At 35.6% G+C, this 23,188-nt stretch overlaps 1 protein-coding gene across 1 annotated transcript in view; it reads right to left on the bottom strand.

Moving 5' to 3' along the window:
- The window catches only part of LOC110032593, a 65,210-nt gene extending 42,331 nt beyond the window's left edge, over nucleotides 1–22,879 (bottom strand). The window contains 10 exon segments of the mRNA XM_020736265.1: nucleotides 11,183–11,203; nucleotides 11,434–11,528; nucleotides 15,832–15,932; nucleotides 18,928–18,990; nucleotides 19,198–19,304; nucleotides 21,155–21,383; nucleotides 21,822–21,914; nucleotides 22,010–22,072; nucleotides 22,436–22,529; nucleotides 22,531–22,879. Of these exon segments, the coding sequence (XP_020591924.1) occupies nucleotides 11,183–11,203; nucleotides 11,434–11,528; nucleotides 15,832–15,932; nucleotides 18,928–18,990; nucleotides 19,198–19,304; nucleotides 21,155–21,383; nucleotides 21,822–21,914; nucleotides 22,010–22,072; nucleotides 22,436–22,529; nucleotides 22,531–22,649 (985 nt within the window). The 5' untranslated portion in view covers nucleotides 22,650–22,879.
- Nucleotides 22,880–23,188: the final 309 nt, after the last annotated feature.

The raw sequence follows: 23,188 nt of genomic DNA, 5'->3' as shown, positions 1-23,188 counted from the left end.
AAATTTTTTATTTTGATTGTCTCAAAGTTTGTAACCAAATTCATCAGTCATAACAAATGAAAGTGTAATTGACAGATTTTGAATAAAGTTATTCTTGGATTCCACTTCAACATGAATATATGATAAAAACCAAATGTTTTATTATTCCAAGTTTCTTCAGGTAAGACTTCATTCCAAGGTACTGACGAACCACTACTGATCGGATAAACTTCAGTATTCATTGCTTCAGCCTAAAAATATTTTGACAAGCCTGCATGCAACTCATACTTCTGACATGTTCTGTGATGGTTAAATTCATGCGCTCAACATTACCACATTTTTGTGGTATCCTTGGAACAATGAACTTACGTATGATTTCTTTTGAAACACAATAACTCGTGAATCTTTGATCATGAAGCTCGTCATAATTATCTGATTTGAGACTTTTCAACCCAAACATATCTCATTCTCAATCATAACTTATCACTTCTTAAATACATCAAATACAACAAATTTATATTTTAAGAAGTACAACCATACTTTTTTGATGTCATCATACAACCCATACAAAGTACTGAGAACCTCTAATAGACTGAACAAGAGTAGAATCCCATACATTAATATGCACTAACTCCAACATTTTGGACTTCAAATTTGAACCCCTTTTAGAGAAATTAATATTCTTTTGTTTGTCATAAACATAATCTTCATAAAAGTCTAACTGTTTAGACTCTAAAATTTGATATTAGAAATAAGGTACTTCATATATCTCTCAGTTATATGGCCAAGCCTACCGTGTCAAAGACCTGCATCCAATTTCGTTCCAACTACTCCAATGAATTCAAACATCTCATTGATCGGATAAAAGGTACCTTCAATGTTGCCTCAAGCCACCATCATTGCCCATTTAGTGGCATTCCATGAATCACCTGTGAAAGTGATGATATACCTTGAATTTGTAAGCTAGTTCGTAGAAATCAAACCTATACGAGCAATGAACATGCCTACTTCATTCAGTTTTCAGACTGATCCATTTGGTAACCTAATATCAACATCACATTTTTTAGTAATATTGTAGACCTTAATAGCTCCCAAATACATCTTCCCTAAATTATCTTGAGTGTAGTTTTTAAACAAATCTTTATTGGTGCAAGCATGAAAAGAGAATGTATTACCTAAGAAAAAAATAAAAGAGTCATTTTGATTTTCATCTATGGAAAGATTTGTAGAGTTTTCTATCTGGACCTCCATCACTAAACTTCTTTAGAGCTTTATAGTTCTTTTTAAAGTAACATTTCTTCCTACAGTTCCGGCATTCACATCTACTTCTTTTTCTCTTCCTAACCTGGACTTTTCTCTCCAAGACTTAGATCTTCATGTGTTTGTGTTTCTATCCAGATCCCTTTCTCTAGTGTCAACATCAAAGTAGAATTTGAAGTTTCACCGCTCGTATTCTTGCAAACTTCTTCATTCAACACTAACCCCATAATATTATGAATGTTTAACTCTATATTTCTTGAATAGTTACACATCATGGTATCAAGTTCATTCTAATTATCTGACAATGAAGATAAGAGTAACAGTACCCTAACCCATCATCAAACTTGATGCTAACAGAACACAACTGATTAGTCACAGCATTGAAGTTATTCAAGTGCTCAGCCACTATGCACAATCTTCATAGTAATAGTCTATTCATCCAAAAAACTTTGCTTTAAATAGAAAGCTTCTCATATCTTGTTAGTGCAGTCATAAGATCCAAGTAGCCTTCTCATTCATAATATTTTAAGCAATAGATGAGAAAAATAGAAGATAGATTAAACCTAATGTTATTAAATCAATAATTTTTCATTCTTCCAGAGTCATCCATTCTGCTTTCTTGGTCATTCCATCCAGTAGCAAATACATTTTCTTTCGATACAAAAAATCTTCAATTTGCATTTTCCAAAAAGTAAATTCGCACCATTAAACTTAGCAACTTTGTACGTCTCTTTGTCGGTCATTGCACCCACTCAAACCAAAAATCTTCAGAAACCCCGCTCTCATACCACTTTTTGGGGAAACGATATAGACAAAACCACGAAATCAATTTGAGAGATCTAAAACAAAACTTTGAATTGAAAGCACAAATCAGAAAATGCAAAGAACATCAAGATTTTAAAGTGAAAAAAACCCAATGAGAAAAAGCCACAGAGCCATACCACGCCAAAAAATTTATTATGAAAAATGAGAAGAATTGTGCCAATTACACCACACTTAACCCTCTCTACACTTTGGAACATTTCAATAATGATCTCCTCTTTCGCAAAGAGAATTGAAATCCAAAACATCTTTGCACACAGATCCCACAGCGAAGGCCTAATTTTAAGCATCGAACTGCCCAAATGCAGTTGTCGGCACCGGGGCGCCGCAATTGGTCGTTGTGGCTCCCCCTCCTGGAGTTGGGGTGTTGAGCGCTCTATTTCTAGAGCTGAGTTGGGTGTTGTGGCACCCCCGCATGGCACTGGGGCGTCGAATTCCAAGGAACAGAGAGAGTTGCATCTGAGCACTGCGACGCACGGTACAAGAAAAAAAATTTCAATATAGGGGGTCACCCCCCACCCTCATGACCAATTGATCGACAAAATCAGACTCCACAGAATAACAAAAGGTGCACACAAAAAATCAAATTTAGGTACAAAAATTAGAATAGAAACAGACAGTAAGATAGTTCATTAAAGAAAAATGATAAATAACTTTGATCGCCAGAAGAATGAAATAGAGAAAAGAGATAATACACATGGGGATGCAGATACATCAAACATAGGCAATATTTATTAGAGTGCAGCGTAATTTGTAACTGATAAATGTAAGCTTCAAAGGTTGGAGACTCATCATAATTTACATAAGCGATGAAAGTTGGAAGCTGGAAAATCCTTAATGTATAGGACTGATTAAACATGGAAGAAGCATGAGCAGGTTAGCCTCACAATCGTGTGTGATCTGGGACCTCGTAAACAACTTTCCTTTGCCCAAACCTTAACCTATTCCATTTATGGGCTATGCTTGCAATAACTCCCAAATACATAAAAAACCCATTCTCAAGTTCTCAATGCTGAAGCATGTTTCTAAAATGCGGTTATTGATAATAGATAATACTCATTATCTGTGCAACAGTGTTAAACTATAGTTAAAATATACACAGAGAAAAATAAAAAGTAGAAAGGGGTCATGACATAGAACATGTGTGCAAATGTCCCGAGTTAAGTTGCTAAATGGTTAAAGCACAACATTGTCTGAAAAAAATACCAAATTGTTCTGTGTAAGAACAACCCATTATTGAATATGGTGAATGTACAAAACAATTATAAAAAGAATAGGCACCATAAATGTACCAAGATTTATCTAGTTCAATTAAACAAGTCTCAATGTCCATGAGAAAGGAGAGAGAATTCCATCCACTCAACAAGTTCCTGTCAATCGTTCTTAGCTATTGTTTCAAAAGCATGTCATAGCAACTAACCACTAATTTCAATCACAAAGAAAAAAAAGAAGTATGATACTAAAATCATGAGTACCACACATAAGAAACCTAAAACCTAGAGTTTCCCAACTCATTGCTTGATCATACCAGAAAAAAATAGAGAAATTTCAACAATCAAAAGTCATGCATGTTGCTGATATTAAATATCAAGCATGATAACTGTTGCATAGCAATTGAGATTTAGCTCGCAATCCAAAAACCCTATGCCCAAATTCAGCAGCAGCCCACTCTTTTCGCGTGCAAACCAAAGAGGTCCCACAAACCCTCCCTAGATTGCTTCTCATATCAAACCAAATAAGATTATATTCCAAGGGATAATAAAACTTGAAAATTTTTCTTTAGACCTATACAATAAATGTTGTAACGAATGTAAAATTATACCAATTCTGTAAAACTATGCAACAAATGTTGCTCCAAAACAACTAAACTAAGCTAAAACTGAACATTTCTTACCACTGAATTAATATTGGCTGAATCACCTCTATAACTCTTCTCCAAGCTGAGCACTTCGAGCTCTTAAAGCCTCAAAGAGCCAAACGCATGTAGCCTCAACAAAACCAAGTGATACTCTAACTTAGCACCTAAGAGAAACCTCCAAAGCATGCAAATCACATAATAAAGCAGATTAACTAATACTAAAAGTATACTTGCCGCTGAATTTTCATAACTCTAAAGCGATCATCTCCACTTTCGGAATACAAGAATGGCACGGCTTAGCATTAGAAAAAATTGATCCACTAAATGATTAGCCATAAATGGGTTACAAATTAAGGATACTGACCTCATCAAAACCCGAGGACACTAAGCTTTCAAAAAGAAAAAGCCTATAAATAAGCCTCACACATGAAATAGTAGAGAGAATTAGTAAGCCTTATATATATGGGAAAGAGGAGAGCAAGAGAGATTGATTCACTAAATGATTAGCCATAAATGGGCTACAAATTAATGATACTCTCTGGACCTTTTCAAAACCCTAGGACATAAGCCTTCAAAAAAGAAAAAGCCTATGTAGCCCTCATATATAGTTTCACCACACACAACAACACAGACCTCCAAGGCAAAGCTGGTGAGATTAGCCAGCTGCTATCCCTTGTCCTCCTTGATCTCATCAATTGATTATGTTCTTGCAGCTTGAGAAGAATGTCCAAGCAACCTGAAATTTATTCCAATTGACAGAGAGAACTAAGAGATTTAAATGCCAGGTCTCAAACACAAGAAACCTAATCAAGACATTTCTAACTTGTAGCCTAACTATATGCAGGATAAATTAATAGATCTGATCAATCACGACACATGCATACTGTCAATAAAAAAAACAGCAAGCAAGATAGATATCACATGAAAACCAAGAATTAACCCAAGATCCAAGAACCTTGTGTGCAAGTTGAGAACTATGTAATCCTGCACATGCAAACTAAGATCCCGTACACCCTTTGCCAAGTCCCAAAAGAATCACTGGCATTCCAATACTTCGTAGGTTGTTTCTCATTCAAAACTAGATGAGGGAAGATATCAAGGCATAATAGATCCCCTGCAACCCTTCATATCATGTGTAACATTTGTTGAACCAAATATGATAATATTGAAAACTTAACAAACATTATGTTGGATGCACCTTTATCTAGTACCAGAGCCTGCACGGCATAGGGCAAAGAAAATCCAAAGGAGAAGGTGACAAGCCTACTAAGAGATGTGGAAAAACAAATGAAAACTTTCTAACTGAACCTCAAAAGTGATTGAACTTCAGACAATGAAAAATGACAGGTTATGGACAGCAAGAGGAATTTACTGGTAATGTAAATTGGCATGGGCTATCACCTAAACTAAGTTACAATTTACCAGAAACAGTGAAACTTGGAAAGTTACAAAGAAGCATAAATGAGGACAGCATTCCTTGTAAAAAGAATGCCGGGATGAACCTGCAAAATGAATGTTCTGATGACAATAACGCAGCCCTATTCCTAGGGATGAGAAGTCTAAGATCATGTGCTTGTAAATTCTCTATATAAAAATTTTGAAGGTGCATATTTAAGATTCAGTTCCTTTTCTAAGGAAGATAGGTATAATTGGGGAAGCAACTCTCAGTAACAGAGCAATAGCATAAACATTTCTCTCCGACTACCAGTAGTCTTCTGCGTGACAAAGAGTTAAGAAACAATAAACCTATAAAAGACAAAAAGCAAAAAAATAATAATAATAAAAAGAATTAGGTTAAACTCTCCTTCAAATAATCCAAAAGCTGAGGCGGAATCATAAAACCAACTGTGAATTTTGAATAATCTTTTTTCTCACTTGAATACATAGATAATTCACCTATAAATAGGCGAGTACAAGAAAATAGAAAGAGGAAAGAAATCTTCCTACAATTAAGTAATTCCTATAATTAAGGAATAGACATAAATACCTATAATTAAGGAATTGCCCTTTTTATACTATGACTAAATATAGCAAGTACTAAATAGAATTAAAGTAAATAATAAGAAGCGTAATTCCACACTCCCCCTCAAGGTGGGATGTACAGATTGTACATGCCCAACTTGTTGGTTAGCTCATCAAAATTTGACTTACGAAGAGCCTTGGTGAGAATGTCTGCGGTTTGGCCTCTAGAAGGAGTATAGACCAATTCAATGATTCCATTGTCCACCTTCTCTGAAATGAAATTCCGATCAATCTCAATGTGTTTCGTCCGGTCATGATGAACAGAATTCCTTGCGATACTGATTGCTGCTTGATTGTCACATAACATCTTGATAGAATTTTCTCCCATAATTCTAAACTCCTTGAGAAATCTTTTGATCTACATTTCTTCACAGATGCCAAGCGTCAGTGCTCTGTATTCTGCTTCTGCACTACTCTGAGATACCATCGATTGTTTCTTGCTTCTCCATGTCACTAGATTGCCGCATACATAAGAGCAATACCCAGAGGTTGATCGTCGGGTGGATATATCTCCTGCCCAGTCAGCATCAGTAAAGACCTCTACCTTTTGACTATCATTCATTTTGAATAATAATCCTTTCTCAGGTGTCATCTTTAAGTATCTTAAGATACAGTTGACAGCTTCCATATGTTCCTCAGTAGGATAGTTCATGAATTGACTTACTATACTTACTGAAAAGCTTATGTCTGGTCTGGTGTGGAATAAGTAAATAAGTCTCCCAACAAGCCGTTGATATCGTCTTTTGTCGACAGGTAAACTATCATTCTCCATTCCAATCTTTTTATACGAGTCTATTGGAGTATCTATTGGTTTGCATCCAAGCATACCAGTTTCTTTCAATAGGTCTAATGTGTACTTCCTTTGAGTTATGGCTATCCCCATTTTGGATCTTGCAACTTCCATTCCCAAGAAGAACTTCAAGTCTCCGAGGTCCTTGATTTCGAATTCATGGGCTAGGAACTTCTTCAGCTTTGTCAATTCTTCAGTGTGATCACCGGTAAGAATGATGTCATCCACATACACAATAAGTACAACAATCTTCTTCTCGGATCTTTTTGTGAACATTGTATGATCAGCCTGGCTTTGAGTATAACCGTACTTGATTACGGAATTGGTGAATCGAGCAAACCAAGCACGGGGAGATTGTTTGAGACCATACAGAGATTTTTGGAGCTTGCATACTTTGCCACTAGGGAAGGACCCTTCAAGACCAGGAGGTAAATCCATGTATACATCCTCTTCAAGATCTCCATTAAGGAATGTATTTTTGACATCAAGTTGCATAAGGGGCCAGTCTCGGTTTGCTGCAATGGAGAGTAGGATTCTAATGGAGTTCAATTTGGCTATTGGGGCGAATGTCTCTTGGTAGTCAATTCCGTATGACTGAGTATAACCTTTTGCAACCAGTCGGGCTTTTAACTGATATATGCTTCCGTCTGTCTTACATTTGATTGTAAATAACCACCTGCATCCTACTGGTCTCGTATCCTTTGGCAAATCAGACACAATCCACGTCCCACTCTTTTCTAGTGCAGCAACTTCTTCCTTCATAGTTTTTCTCCATTCCGGGTGTGAGAGAGCTTCCTAAATAGAATTCGGAACATTTATGTTGTCAATAGCAGTAACAAATGCATGATAGGGAGGAGATAACCTCTCATATGAAACAAATCGGGCAATAGGATGTTGAGTGCAAGGAACATCAGAATCATCTTTCACAGGCGGGGTAAGCTCATAATCACTAGTGTCTATAGATTCCATACCTGAGTGAGTTTCAGAGGATTTTGGAGCCGGATTAGATTCTTGGACAGCAGCTGGAAGCGGTGTTAGGTTCTCTAACCTTTCAGCAGTTTTGTTTCGTCTTGTATAGACCCGAAGTTCCTGAGGAGTGGGTTGTGTAGACTGAGGAGGTTGAATAGGAGATGGAGGAAGTTTGACAGTCGGTGAGGGACCCGTGTCAGTTGGTAAAGGAACACAGGGTTGTTGTTCACTACGACTACTTTCCCCCTGAATGACAGACCCTTGGTAGTATAATTGATGCTCAAAAAAGGTGACATACATAGAATTATAGACCTTTTTAGTTGAAGGACAATAACTCTTGTAGCATTTCTTGTTGGTCGAATACCCTATGAATATGCATTTGGCAGATTTGGGGTCTAATTTACAGCGGTGTTGTTTGTGAATATGAACAAAGACGAAGCAACCAAATAATTTGGTAGGGACAACTGAAGAGAGTGTACAGGTATTTGGAAAGGAGCGAAGGAGGACATCCATTGGACTACGAAAACCCAGAATACGATAGGGCATCCGATTTATGAGGTAGGCAGCGCTCAATGTTGTCTCGCCCTAATAACATTTAGGGACTGATGTGGTAAACATGAGACAGCGGGCTATCTCCAACAAGTGACGATTTTTCTGCTTGGCAAACCCATTTTGTGGGAGTATCAACACATGTGCTAAGGTGAAGGATGTCATGTTGAATAAGAAAAATTCCTAATGAGGTGTTGAAAAAATCTCGTGCATTATCTATTTTAAGAGCCTGGATTTTTGTGTCAAATTGAGTGAGTATCATTTGATAGAATGCACAAAATATTGGTCCTACCTCAGATTTGTCACGCATAAGATAGATCCATGTCACCCGTGTGTGATCATCAATAAAGGACACGAACCATTGGGCCCCAGAAATATTTTTTTCACGAGAAGGACCCTAGACGTCACTATGGATCAGAGAAAAGGGACGAGTGGGTCTATATGATAAACGAGGAAATGAAGTACGAGTGTGTTTGGCAAGTTGACAAAATTCGCAATTAAAAGAGGTAGGACTTTTATTAATGAATAAATGAGAAAATAGTTTCCCAAGGTACATAAAATTGGGATGACCTAAACAATAATGAAGTAACATGATTTCACTATCATTATTAACGCTCGAATGAAATACAGATGTACTAAGCGAATTTAAGCAAGACAGACTTGATACTGGAATACAACCGGTGGGTGAGACTAGACTGACAGAGGGTTTGTTGAGAAGATAGAGACCACTGCGCAACTCAGCATTGTCAATCATCCTCCCCAACTTCAAATCCTGAAATTCACAAACATATGGAAAAAATTTAGCAACACAATGACAATCATGAGTGAGCTTACTAATAGAGATCAAATTACAATCCAAAGTAGGAACATGAAGCACAGAAGTGAGGAATAAATCTGGAGCGATGCAGACGAACCAAGACCAGCAACTTTGGAGGCTGATCCATCAGCAATCCGAACAGTGAGGGTAGGATTACACGGCCGGTAATCTATTAATAAGATATCCTCGGTCATATGATCGGAGACATCTGAGTCAACAATCCAGGGGCGAAAAGAGGTTGAATCCAAGACGAAAGCGGATGGGGAAGTACCTTGATAGGTAACAAGGCCGATGGCACCCGATGCCACACTAGTAGGCTGGACTAGTGACAGTTGACCGAGCATCTTCCTGGAGGGCATGAATATGTTCTGCGCTGAATGGGCTCGTTCCTGGTGAGGCTTCGGTGGTGATGGTGGCAGCTGCCCGATGATCCCGTTTGGGTTTCCCATTGGCGGGTTTGCCATGAATCCGCCAACACGTACCCCGAGTATGGCCAGAACGGCGACAGTGGTCACACTAAGGGCGGCCCTGGCGTTGGCAGTTGTCTGTGGATAGGATATGAGCAACAAGTGCAGACCCGTCGAGGGCTATAGTGGACAATGAAACACCTAATACGACCTTTTGACGACTCTTTTCGCGGCGTATATCGGAGAAAACTTCACAAATTGTTGGACGAGGTTTCAAATTCAAAATCCGTGAGCGAATCCGGTCAAACTCAGATTTGAGGCCGAGGAGAAATTTGAAGGTGCGTTTCTGTTCTATGATTTGGCAAAATATGACAGTCTTCAGGACACTTCCAAAGGTGCACCTCGAATAGATCTAGTTGCTGCCAACACCGATTAAGAGTATTGAAGTATTGGGTGACGGAAAGATCACCTTGACGAAAGTTATGAAGAATGGTCTCAACAGCAAATAGTTCGTTTGAATTGTCCGCGCTAGAATAGGTCTCACGGGCAGCATCCCAGATTTACTTAGTCGTGTCATAGAGAAGAAAATTTTCGCCAATATCAAGTGTCATCGAGTTAACAAGCCAGGCCATAACCATATTATTCTCGGATTTCCAAGTCTTGTATGACGGATCTGTCGTCATCGGAGCTGGAGCATCACCAGTGAGGTAGTCATCTTTGTCTTTGCCGCATACAAACATCATGACTGACTGCGACTATTGGAGTGAATTCTGGCCGGTGAGTTTGTGGCTGGTGATGAGGACAGAATTATTGTCTGAATTGTTGGGCAATGGAGACCCAGTCGCGGAGGGGTGGCTAGACGTGACATCACTAGTGAGGAAGAGTTGCAAGGCATGGCCGTCCTTAGTCATTGGAGAGGAGAGGTGGCCAGCAGAATGACCAGAGATGAGGTTGCGCCAACGAGGAGCACGGTTGGAACGGGTTGTGCTCCATCGCGGAAGAAGAGTCGGCGCTCAGGTGCGGACAATCGTGGGATCAGTGCGCACTAGGGCTGCGTGCGCTCGGATGCGGTCGATCGGGACGCGGACGATTGGAAGAGGAGCGGCGCTTGGACGAAGTACAACGCTCGAATGCGGACGCGGACGATCGGAGAGAGGCGCTTGGATGCGGCGCTATGACGATCGGACGCGAACAATCGGAGAGAGGCACGATCGGACGATGACGGTCGCAGGAGAGAAGGGTCGTGATCAAGCCGAGCGAGAGAGGCTTCCCCCTTTGATGGCTCTGATACCATGTGATACCATGTGAATTTTGAATAATCAATCATTTTTCTCACTTGAATACATAGATAATTCACCTATAAATAGGCGAGTACAAAAAAATAGAAAGAGGAAAGAAATCTTCCTACAATTAAGTAATTCCTATAATTACGGAATAAACATAAATACCTATAATTAAGGAATTACCCTTTTTATACTATGACTAAATATAGCAAGTACTAAATAGAATTAAAGTAAATAATAAGGAGCATAATTCCACACCAACCAATTTATACTTTAATATAGAAATACTATCAAATATACAGCAATCAGAAGCACAGAAAAGGGATAAAGGATTGCAGTTACACAAATTTCAGAGAAAAAGCGTAAGTATCAATGATGCGTGTTACATGATAAGAATGACAATCCGAAAAAGTAAAAGAAATATACCTCCTGATTGTGCAAGCTTTCCTGCAAAATAACATGGAAATATGAATCATGTTAGCATATGAATGAAATATATAACAAATCATCTGTCATAAATTTACTGATTCAGGTAAAAGTCAGATGGGTAATGAGGATTTTTCATGCTGCTCGTTTATCAACATCCATGCCCAATGCAAGAATAAACTTAGGAGAGATGAACTGATGTTTAAGTAATATTGCGACAAATAATGTAATCACATAAAAAATAAACTGACCCAAAGCCATAGCTACAGAATAAGGATCTCTCATAGCTATATCAGAGATGATAGCCAAAGAATGCCTCACTGCAACTGGATCAGTGAATGAAACCCTACAATAATAGCAAAGTAAAATTAATAAAGGAAGAATCGTTGCATTTCATAGAACGGTAAATTAAAAGATCTATACATACTAAATTGCCTGAATACATCATACTCACTACCCTACTATTGTCAATGTATAGATAATTCACTGATGCAAAAGGAGGCACCTACACGTAATCATAAATGCAGATTTAAACTAATTCAATAGCTCTAGCAGCATGGAAATATATACAATATTGATCAGTTATTGGTTTCTACAGAAACATTAAAATTGCATTCTGCATACCAAACTACACCAAAGAGAAAAGATGAACACCCTCGACAAGAGAAAACAAACTCATTCATATGAGGCATTTCATGCTGAAAACAATTAAAACCCAAAGTAACCAACTTTTGAAAACATGGAGAAATACCATTCAGTAGAACGCTTGTGGCATTGAAACTCAAGCAAAAACAAGGATGATTAATTGAGCATCATAGCAATTATAATAAGTGAGGGAAAAGGTAATCAAAATTAACTAAGAATGCCATAATAATAAATCTAAAGTAAAATTTAAAAGTACTCTTTGAAGCCAAAGCGAACTGAAGCCTATGACGCCCACGTCACTCCAAGCATAGAAGTTAAGTTGTAGGATTTATTTTGTGATTTTTTCGTTTTTAATTATTCAGCATATTAGAAATTTGTTATAACAGAGCTAAAGGGCAATTTCATTATTTGTTATTTATTATTGTTTAGTTTAAATATAGCTAACATGTTTAGAAATAGGGTTATGTATGAGATTGTTGTTGAGAGTCATAGGTTTAGAGTTTGGGAGAGATTTCCTACCTCTCGAATTGTAAGAATTGCAAGAGATTACCTACCACTCGAATCGTAGGTGCTTATCCTTATATTTGTATTGAATGTTTGATGTTCTTGCAATAAAATATGTGTTTGTCCTAATTTCTGTGAAAAATGATGCTTGTAAACATGGATGGCTTGAACTCACTCTGCCCTAATCAAAGTCAATGAGATCTTCATACTCAAGCGTTCGGTGTGAGCAACGATGGAATCCTATAAGGGATTGTGATACAGTTGTGATAAGAGCTAGATGGCTTTGAAGCCTTCGTCGTCCCAACCGAATTGCAACGTCCAGTGCCGAAGCAGTCGAAGGAAGCAACTTCAGAATCAAGGCATACATGACAGAAGAATTGCAATACAGCCCAACAATAATCCTCGCATGATAGTCCTAATTCAAATTAGAGGGGAAGCAACATCGAAATCACAACATACAGAGAGAAGTGTCGTCGACTGGCAATACAACTGCAACTGACGGGGAAAAGGGATTGTGGCGTACGGAGCAACATCGAATGACTGATCTGAGCGCAAACAATGGGATCATGACTTACAGTGACCTAATATCACGATACAGTCGCGATTGGAGCCATCTGGGAAGTGGCGACAGAATTGAAGTGATCCGGGATCACCGACTTGCGGTACAGTCACAATAAGAGCTAGCTAGGAAGCGACAACGGAATTTTAGAGTATAGAAATTTTGACTTAGTGATCGAAATTTTTCCTGGAACTAAGGTCGGCTAAGAAAATGAATGTCTATTAGGAGAAATTAAAGGAAGAGTTGAAATGGACAAGCATTTCTCATTATGGAGGGGTGGTTCGAGAGGAGACTGACAGTTCTAGAAGAAATGATAAAGAAGATTGTAGAGTCCCACATAAAACTTGGACCACCTACAGCGAGACCGAGCAACAACATCTGAAACTAAAGCGAGCAGCAGCAATCAGAAGAATTCGTACAAAATTAAGGCAACATCATTGTCTCAGGTAGGTCTGGAGTTGCGGGATCGGGCGAAAGAATGAGAAGCACGATCGAGTGTCGCACTTCGAAGGAATAGTGGGACATTAGGACAGCTTGAACAAATGGAAGCAAGCAGGATTGAAGTTGACAAAAATGAAAGAAACATATGATACAGAGTTGACAGAGATTCTGGTGATCGATGAACTACAGGAAGAGCTGATTGATTGGAAGTCCAAACACCATCAGATTTAGATGTGGCCAAAAAATGTGCACAAGATATTTCGAATTCATGTGGGTCATATAAATTTATGATTAATTGAAAAGGATCGTCGAAAGGTGATGGACAGTGGTAACCATACGACTTGATCCAGCAGCAATTTTCTCACCTTGAGAAGAATGTCTTTTTGGGAAGGGAGTAATATTATGACGGCACCTAATGACAGTTTAGCCATTATTAGCCTAACGGAAATTTTGTCATTTGACATTTATTATTATTTGGTATAAATAGGGTTAATATTTTTAGGGTTAGAGTTATGTATAAGATTGTTGTTGTGATTCTTAGGTTAGGGTTTGGAAGAGATTTCCTATCTCTCAAACCGTAGGGAGAACACCTACCTCTGGAATTGTATGTGCTTATCTTTATATTAAAGTTTAATGTTTGATATTCTTACAATAAAATGTGTTTTCCCTAATTTCTGCAGAAGATTCATATCAAATTGTTCAAATTTTTAATTTATAAATTAACCATAAATATATGAATTCAAGTTACGTATCGTACAACATTTTTTTTAATTTTATATCAACTTTTATGTCATACTTAATATTTCATAACTATTAATAAAAGTATTTATACATTAATAGTCTTGTATAATCTAATAGCATTTTGGTTAATAAAAGTGTTGTTTTGTTCTATGCTTTGAAGCAAAAATAAAGTCTTGGGCATCGCATTGCACTTGGTGTTCTTATAAGATTGATCTAAATATATTAAGTCTAGATAGTTTTGAACAAACAAATCTCTTCCATCATTCACCTATAGTGGTAGAAATCTCTTGACCAGTGTTATCAAGACACAAAATGCAACTAAATGCACAAGGCATTATTTTTTGCTTCAAAACGCAAAACGCACAGCGAAGCAGTGCTTTTATTAACCAAAGCACTGATAGATTATATGAAACTATTCATGTATAAATATATTCATTAACAATTATAAAAAATAAAGTATGACTTAAAAGTTGATATAAAATAAAAAAGAATATGGTATAATACTTAATTTTTAAGACAAACATTGAAGGTGAATCTACAAATTAAAATTTTAAAAATTTATTATAATTTTCTAAAATAGTTAATAACTTAAAAATTATAAAAAACCTGCTTAACTTTAGCGCTTCTAAGCACTCTTCAGTGAAGTGAAACAGTTGACACGTGTTTCATTTCGTTTTGCTCGTGAAACACATTTTTAAAAACATTTCTCTTGACCATCGCTTCGAAGTGCACTTTTAAAAACATTGCTCTTCATCATCAAGGGACTCAAAATTTTATTCACGGAAGATAACACTTTTGTACAAATATATTTGAATGAACTGGGGATAAAATAAGCGTAGAAATGTGTCGTTTGATGAGTTGATAAATTCATGAAATATGAAGCATAGAGTAAGCCTATAATTACATAAATATAACTTATTTCAATATGATTTCTGGAAAAACATGTTTATCATCTAAATAGCATTAAATATAAACGAATGAAAATGAAAACTCATAAAGCCAAACCCAAATAGTTGTGTTAAATCTTTTATGACAATAACGAAGTTTAAGAAATTAAATCAACCGTTAAAAAAATAATTATTTGAGAAATCATATTCCACATAATACTTAGAAGCATTGCTAGCTAAATCACCTTCAATGGGGAAACAAATGCAATTATTTTGTTCAAATAAAACAGAAGGAATTACTTCACCCCAACCATAGAATACACCCCCTCGGATGGTAGTTATAGGTCCAAGAGATGAATTACTAGTCACCACAATTTCTTTATATTGTGACAAAATAATCCAGTAGCATTTTCGCTTTTACCATTTCTAGTAAGGAAAGCTCAGGCTAGAGTGGGGATAAGGATGAGTAGTTTTCTTTCCTTTTTAGGTAAAGGATACCATTGTGTGGGTATTTATTAAAAGGTGCTAGAACATTTAGGTGTTCAGGTTGACATACAGGTTCATAGTCAAAATAATTTTAATTAAAATAAAAATTTAAGATTTAATCAAATTTACTGTTTTCCTCAACTCTTCCCCTCTTGCATGACATCCTAGCCCTGCTACCAAATGATAAGGTTTGTTTGACCCCATTCAGATCATTGGCTATGCCATTTTTTTATAATCAATGTGTATGAAAGTGCCACCCTTAACTGCTTTTGATAGAAGAATAATTAATAAGAAGACTGAGTTAACCATGACAACAATGAAAAACATCAAGGACAATGAAGGTATCATGCATCTAACGAAAAAATTGGAAGGAGAGATCCAACTACCCTTGTATGGCTCTGTGCAAGAATGCTGGATTTCCAGGATCGAGAGGAAGCCTTCTCAGGGCGCTAATTGCAGCATATTGCAAATTGTTCTGGATATTAGACTGCAAATATAGAATCAGATGATGAACGGATAAAAAAAGACTGCATTTTTGCACATATCACTAAGGTAGCCGCTCAAACTCAGGTTTAATTTTTTGAGATATTGCTCAAGCGTAGCTGCTGTAGAAAAATGAAAGAAATTTTCCATCCTTACATGTTTCTAATAAAATTGACAGTCAGTTCTAAAGCTTCAAAATGGAGAAGCATTCAGAGATTCTTACTTACATGTATTTTGCAAACAAGGCAACCACCTCAGAGATGGCGATCTTTTATTCAAAGGAACTAAATTACCATGGGCATCTACTAATCCATATAATATCAGGTAACAGGCATTATACATTTTCCACAGTCGTAACTCAAACTGCTAAAAACTGTTAACTAACTCATAGCAATCAAAATTTAAGATAACAAGTCAATTGTTGCCCAGATAAAAACATAAATTGTTTACATAACCAGCATTTGACCAAGTACTTGGGTGAATTAAAAGGGAGAAAAACACAAAACAATAGTTAGAAGTAAGAGATTGATGATCAAGAGACTTTCACCAGTTAAGTTCATTGAGAGTGAATGCATAGATTGCAGCTCAAAAGACTTTCACCAGTTAAGTGCAATGAGAGTGAATGCATTTGGTTGTTGTTTACTGAAGAAAACATCAATAAAAAAATTGAAAGCAATATTTTGCGAAGTTATAAGAAGACAGTTTTCTAGAAGAGATTCCTACAAAAAGAAAATGAACCAAATTATCAGATCTACAAATTATGTAAAATGTTAATTTAAGCTTTAGCCAGGAAGAAGATGACTTCAAATTCAGATGAGGAGCAATAAATTTTAGAGAGCTACTCAGATTTTCAAGAGAAACTCTGGAAAAATAAAAGGATTTAAGTTACTGGAAAAGAAATATTATAGCACCAAAATTTTAGAATCAAGATTTTTTAAAAAACTATAATAATTATAATAAAGGAACTGAACCTTTAAGCCATACAATGAAGTCAAAATGGAAGTACTAGAATAAAGGTTGAGAAACATTCGAAGTGATTTCATGCTAAAGATAAAAAAAACAGAGGACTTCATAAAGAGCATGATTATCAAAAAATAAAAAAAAAACAAGAGGCTAAAAAGATTAAAATGATTAAAAAAGAAATATTATGGCATCAATAATTAAGAACAAAGAGATTTTAAAATTACCATAATTATGAAGGAATCACATGTAAAGTCATACAATGACATTATGGAGAGAACATTAGAATGAAAGCTGACAAACATCGAATCAATCTTAGGTAAAAAGTTTGATTTTATGCTAAAGATCAACAATAATAGTGAACTTTATGCCAAGCAAAGGATCTTCATGTGCGTTTTATTGGTCTTGAAAGTGTATATTATCAAGTGCCATGAGAATTCATTCGATTTTATCAAGTAGAAAATGTAAATGTCAAAGCTATATTGGAGTTGTATATAAAGTTGTAGAAAGCATTAAGCTGCTGTTGATTGGCCTAATAAGTTTCCAATCATCATAAGACTGCTCCGAAGATAAACATTATAATTAAATAGTTTTGTGTAGGCTAGTCATAAAAATGATTACTGACACATTTAATATTAAATAACTTCATATAAGTGAGAAATTTTTTAATCAAATAAAACAACTTAAAGAACTCTAAATGACGAATATAAAATTAATAGAAAACAATATTAAGCAGATGATATTTAAATTTTAGCAAATGTTAAATTGATAAATATCCATCAATAATGCTTGAAGATCCAGTGATATCTGTCAAAGATAGGTTTACAAGCCTTTGCTAAATAATAAAAGAAGTAGACTGCAAATGACAATACAATAGATAAGTTTCTGGTTTAAAATAATCGCCGGTTTAGAATTACGAGGTAAGAAGAAAAAATAATGGGGATTTTAAAAATAAATATAATGCCCATAAGTAGACCAGCTAAGTTATATGGATCCAATTTTTTAGCAATAAAAAGGTCACTAACAATCAAGTGAAGTGTAAAAGAAATGAGAATATTAAAATGAACGTGAGCTAAACAAAGGATAGGGCAAAAAAAATAATGATAGAGAGAAAACTATGAAGGCACTCAATGAAGATGAGTGGTGCAAAAGAAAAAACAAACAAAATGCCATGTACAATAGACAATGGATAACTCACCAACAAAGCAAGTAGATGTAAATAATGATCCAACATTAATTCAAGAAGATATAATTTTCGTGAAACAAAATAGGAGATAATATGACTAAAAATTGTGCAAGAGATCTTGCATAAACTAGAGTAAATACCTTAGATATGATTGGGGAGGATAAAAAAACAACATTAAAATTTGAATACTGAAAACTAAATACTTTCTTCCTTAGATATGAAGATCTAAAGCTTCCCAAGTATTATTTTCAAAGAGAAACCTATAAAATCACTTCAACCACCGTTATTAAATACTTCTTTTCCACCCTTTTACATTTCATCTTCTCTGTCTCTTTCCACTGTCCATTATTAGCCCATGGATGAGCTATATAATGCTATTTATTCATATTTCACACATATTTGGATTTCCAATCAACACATGCAGCCCATATGTTGGAATACTTTTGGGACTTCATCTGATTTTCCATTCTTGAGTAATCACAGCTTCAAATGTAAATCAATGTCCACACCTAAATGTTTCTTCACTAGAACTACTTAATTAGTGAGGTTTGAATGCGATAGTCATTTTGCATCTTGTAAGTATAAATTTGCATTTCCTCTACATTAGATAGTGTTGCATTACTTCTGTAAAATCCTTCCAGACAATTTACATTGCATAGTTATTTTCTTAATTGCAGCATTAATTGTATATAAATATTCGAACAAATACCGAACCTTGATGTTAGTCCATCATATTATAACTACAACCATGACACAAATAGAAAAAACAATCCACTTAAATAAATAGCCTGCAAATGAAAGAGCCTTACCAAATTCCAGCTTCTAGAAATTTTAAGTAAAAATGTTGTCATACCTCCTTATCACCACCTGGCCTATTAAAGATGCCTTTCTTACGTTTTTGCTTGGCATCTCCAACCTAAAAAATTATGAAAACAACATTAATAAAACTAAAATTCTGGAAAAGAGAAAAGATGGAATGGGGGAAACAATCGATAATCAGAATTTCAAAGAGAAACTAAATAAACTCATGAAAGCATTTTTCAACAAACCATAAAACTTAAACCCTAAGAAAACCCTCTTAAGCAGCTTGATGAATTTCCATATCAATAAGTTCGAAGCATACCTTTTCTAAAATGCCAAAAACAATTTCATACAACTTGTCCAGTATATCTAAACTGCTTGATGAAGCACAACTGAGAGCTTTCAAAGCAGCAATCCTTCTCGCATGAACTTCCAAAGATAGCAAAAAATAGTTAGATAAAAGAAAAAATATTAAAAACATCACCGATAAAAGAATTTTAACAAGTAAAGAGTATGCAACAGAAGGTACAAGTCCGTTCACTGCATAAGCTTGTGAACAAAGAATGCAAGACATTAATGATATATATCTATATCTGACTTTGGCAACCAACCAACCGCTATTTCATCCTACAAACTGCTAACACTATGAAATAAAAGGCGTTACTTTCAAAGCGAACATTTTTTTCAATAACTCCCACCGATAACTCTTTAATGAATCATCAAGATGATTTACTAAATTATAAAAATCGAAAGAATTTTAAGCAATTGATGTTAATGAAAGTAAAAAATGGATGTCAAAAGGTACGATAAGTAACCGAAAATATTAAGATGGAGAATTGACCAGCATTGGTAGTTACAGAGAGGATGGGGAGTTTCCAATCACCATTGAATTACATCAATGATCAACATAAAGGCCTATCTTTTGTGTTGGCCATGGAGAAACTTAGAAAATAGATTCATAGTATTACTTAAATGTATGTTGTTTGCATAGAACAATTAATACAATAAAGCATTTAAAGAAAAATAAAAGTTAAAACAATTGAGAAAACAATCACAAGAAAAAGGTTTTATAATTACTAATCAAACTAATTGCATGATATACACTTTTAGTGAACTTAAATTGTAAATTATTAATCTATACTATCAAAAATATAAAGTAATAACTAAGGGTGATAAGTTCAAGTAATCTAGATCTGTTACGAAAAAGAAAGATACTCCAATAAGATAATTTTGAGAGTTATAGTTGTTTTTTATGGAGAATTATAATAGAAAAATATATTTAATAAGAGAATACTAGAGTAAATACAATTGTACTAGCTAAGACTATACAGATCTGAGTATCAAGCAATAAAAAGCTCATACATAACTAAATTAAATATGATAAAAATGAGAATGTAAAATGGATGTATGAATAATCTAGGAAGGATGGAGCGAGAATAGAGTAAGAAATTAGTATATTAATGAACAAACTAAATGGCACTCAATGAACAGAAGATAATAGAAAATAACAGAGGATAGAAGATGCATCAATAGAATAGGTAATAGAACTAATGTAAGAGAACTAAGAATGAAATAGGTTGACCAAAAAAAATACAAAATGAAGCCAAGCGAAAAAAATTTGTGCATAACTCGGTGGTAATGAATAGGTGATTGATGATTTATAATGCTTGAACCAAATAGTTAGGAGAAAGATGGTGATGTCAATTCACTTACTTAAAATTAGAACACTTTGATCCATGAGATGCCAATAGATTCTATAGAAATATATTTTAGTTCACTTTAATCATGAATCCAATATGAAACCACAACATTAAAGAAATAACCGTTTTCACTTTCAGCATTAAACATAATGCTCACGTTCAACAGTGTAGAGTGATTTTTTTTGGGAAGAGTGTAACAATTTAAAGCATCAAAGTAAGATTACAAGCTAGAATCTGTTCAATTATGTATGATTCAAATAGCGCGTGAGTCTTCATGATATTCAATAACAAATTAATAAACAAATATTTACTGTAAAGCAGAAAATTTTTATTTGCTTTCTCAAATTTTCAAAAATTCATTTCTTCATCGCTTCCTCATTATTTCAAATATTTTATTGTATTTTATACAACAGTTATCCTACTTCATTCAAATTTCAATTTTTTATTTCCTCAAGTTGATAATAAAATTCCATGACTATTAAGTTTAAAATCACTTCAATCAAAATTTCAAACAAAAAAATAAAAAAAAAAACTTTGCAACTAAAGCTATGTTGATAACAAAAGTATGATGTACAATACATTCAATATCTGGATTTAAGGCCTCAGCACTAAGCTGCCCCACAATTCTTGGCTCAACATCTGCTCTAGTGACACCTCCAACAGCATCAATATCAGCAAGTGCATCCCAATTTGGAGTAGGGATTCCACCAGCTGCGCTTAAGCCTTGTGCGCCATTATCTGCCAAAATTCTAGCCAAATAGTAATAAACATAGCGCAAGACATTCCTATCCTCACATTGCTGATGAAGCTGCAAATACATAAAAAAGATCTATCAAATAAGAGAAATAAATTGGGAATGGCATAATTCCAAGAAAAAAGGGGACAATTAAGTTATAGGACTGCAATAACTTCATACGATTAAAATCAAATTCCTTAGTCTGTATAGTACACGGATAAAAATATTTATTTTCAAGATTAAACAACAGTAATCCTGAATTTTGGATATCAAAACTTTTAAGTAGGTAAGCCATCTAATTCTCTGTTAAAGCAGAGGGTTGAAAGCACTTAGATTCTATCATTGACCTTCCCTTATTCAGTTTATCTATTTTACTTGAGCTCAGCGCCCCTCAAGCACACAACCACCGCGGCGTATAATGTCAATTAATGGTTTATGAAAGATATTTCCTATGGAGTTACATTGCTTATGGTATGTACGAAGTTGAAACTGAAGGAAATAAACCCATACCATAAGAAGGGATGGCGCTAAAGATGGGTCCACTGAGTTGTACACAGCAAGTTTTGGAAACACATGATGCACGAGCTTCCTCTGTGAACTTTTCTGAGTAGAAAAATTACGTGAAATTAACATTTAATCTTTGGGTAAAACTAAATAATGGAAATAGTGCAATATAAACATTATTAAATAAATGAAACCTGATCTGCCGTCGCAGCAAATTCATGAATACTCCTCGCTAACTGAGCATAAGAAACTGGAAGCTGCAAGAGAACCATTAAAGCCATTATGGGTTCTCCCATTTTACCAAAGACTACAACTGAAAGTTTATATCTTCGCTACACTTGCATAGTCAAAATCAAATAAGCCACCAGGTTCCATTGCTTTTAGAAAAGAGCTATCCCCACAGACCTTATTACCAAATCAGCTAGTATGACAACTACGATAAGCAATTGAGGTAACTGATAGCATCAACATTGCTAGTGGTCTATTCTAATCAAACTTCAGCGTGCTGTTAACTAAATTTAACTTGAAACTTACCCAGGAATCCATGACAAGGCATAAGGAACAATTCTGACATCTGTACAACGACAAATAATCAAAAAGAAACCAACGAACTAACCAACCTTCTTCCTCTGCCTTTGTGGGAAAGCCTTGACGGGATTCAAAGCCCTCGCAGCCGAAATGGTGTCGCTCTGGATCTGGCTCAAGGTGATCCGCGTTCTCCGGCTTGCCAAGCGTGGTGGGAGCCGCCGCCAGTGAGGAACTGGAAGGAGCGGCTGAAGGGTCTGAGGTGATGAGATCCATCAACGTTGTTCCGGGGTCCTGACCGGAGGCCATGACGGGGAGAAGGAGGGATTTAGGGTTTTCAGTTTCCTCGGGTCGGCAAGCTCGATGCTCGAGCTAGCGACGTATTACTCCGGCGTTTTTTTTCTCATCGGCAATGGAGGAGAGGGATTTGGATCCGGAGGGAGGGACGACGAGCTTCTGACGGGGTGCAGGTTATTGGCAGCGAGAAAGCGAGCATCTTCTGTTGGGCTTGACTTGACACCGAGCCCAAGCTGAACTCGTTAAAATTTGTGCTCACTCAGTGAAAATAAAGTATATTAAAAAATTCGTGCACACATAGGCGAATTTTAGACGCTCTAATGTTTATTTGTGCTTGGCTCATTTAAATTTATTTTTTCAAAATTTTGAGCTGTAAAGCCATATTTTATTTAATTCAAATTTTTTTTAATTGAAATAATTTGATTTTATTTAAAATAAATTTGTTTAAAAAAAGAAGTGAAACTAAACTAATGAACCACACGGGTGCAATAGATCATTACACACACAGTGGGCTGAAATAGTTTACCGATGACAGAAGAAGAAGTACAGTC

Source organism: Phalaenopsis equestris, unplaced genomic scaffold (genome assembly GCF_001263595.1).
Source record: "Phalaenopsis equestris unplaced genomic scaffold, ASM126359v1 Scaffold000978, whole genome shotgun sequence".
Lineage (NCBI taxonomy): Eukaryota > Viridiplantae > Streptophyta > Magnoliopsida > Asparagales > Orchidaceae > Phalaenopsis > Phalaenopsis equestris.
Note: the sequence above shows the minus strand (reverse complement) of the source record. Positions and strands in the feature narration are given on the sequence as shown.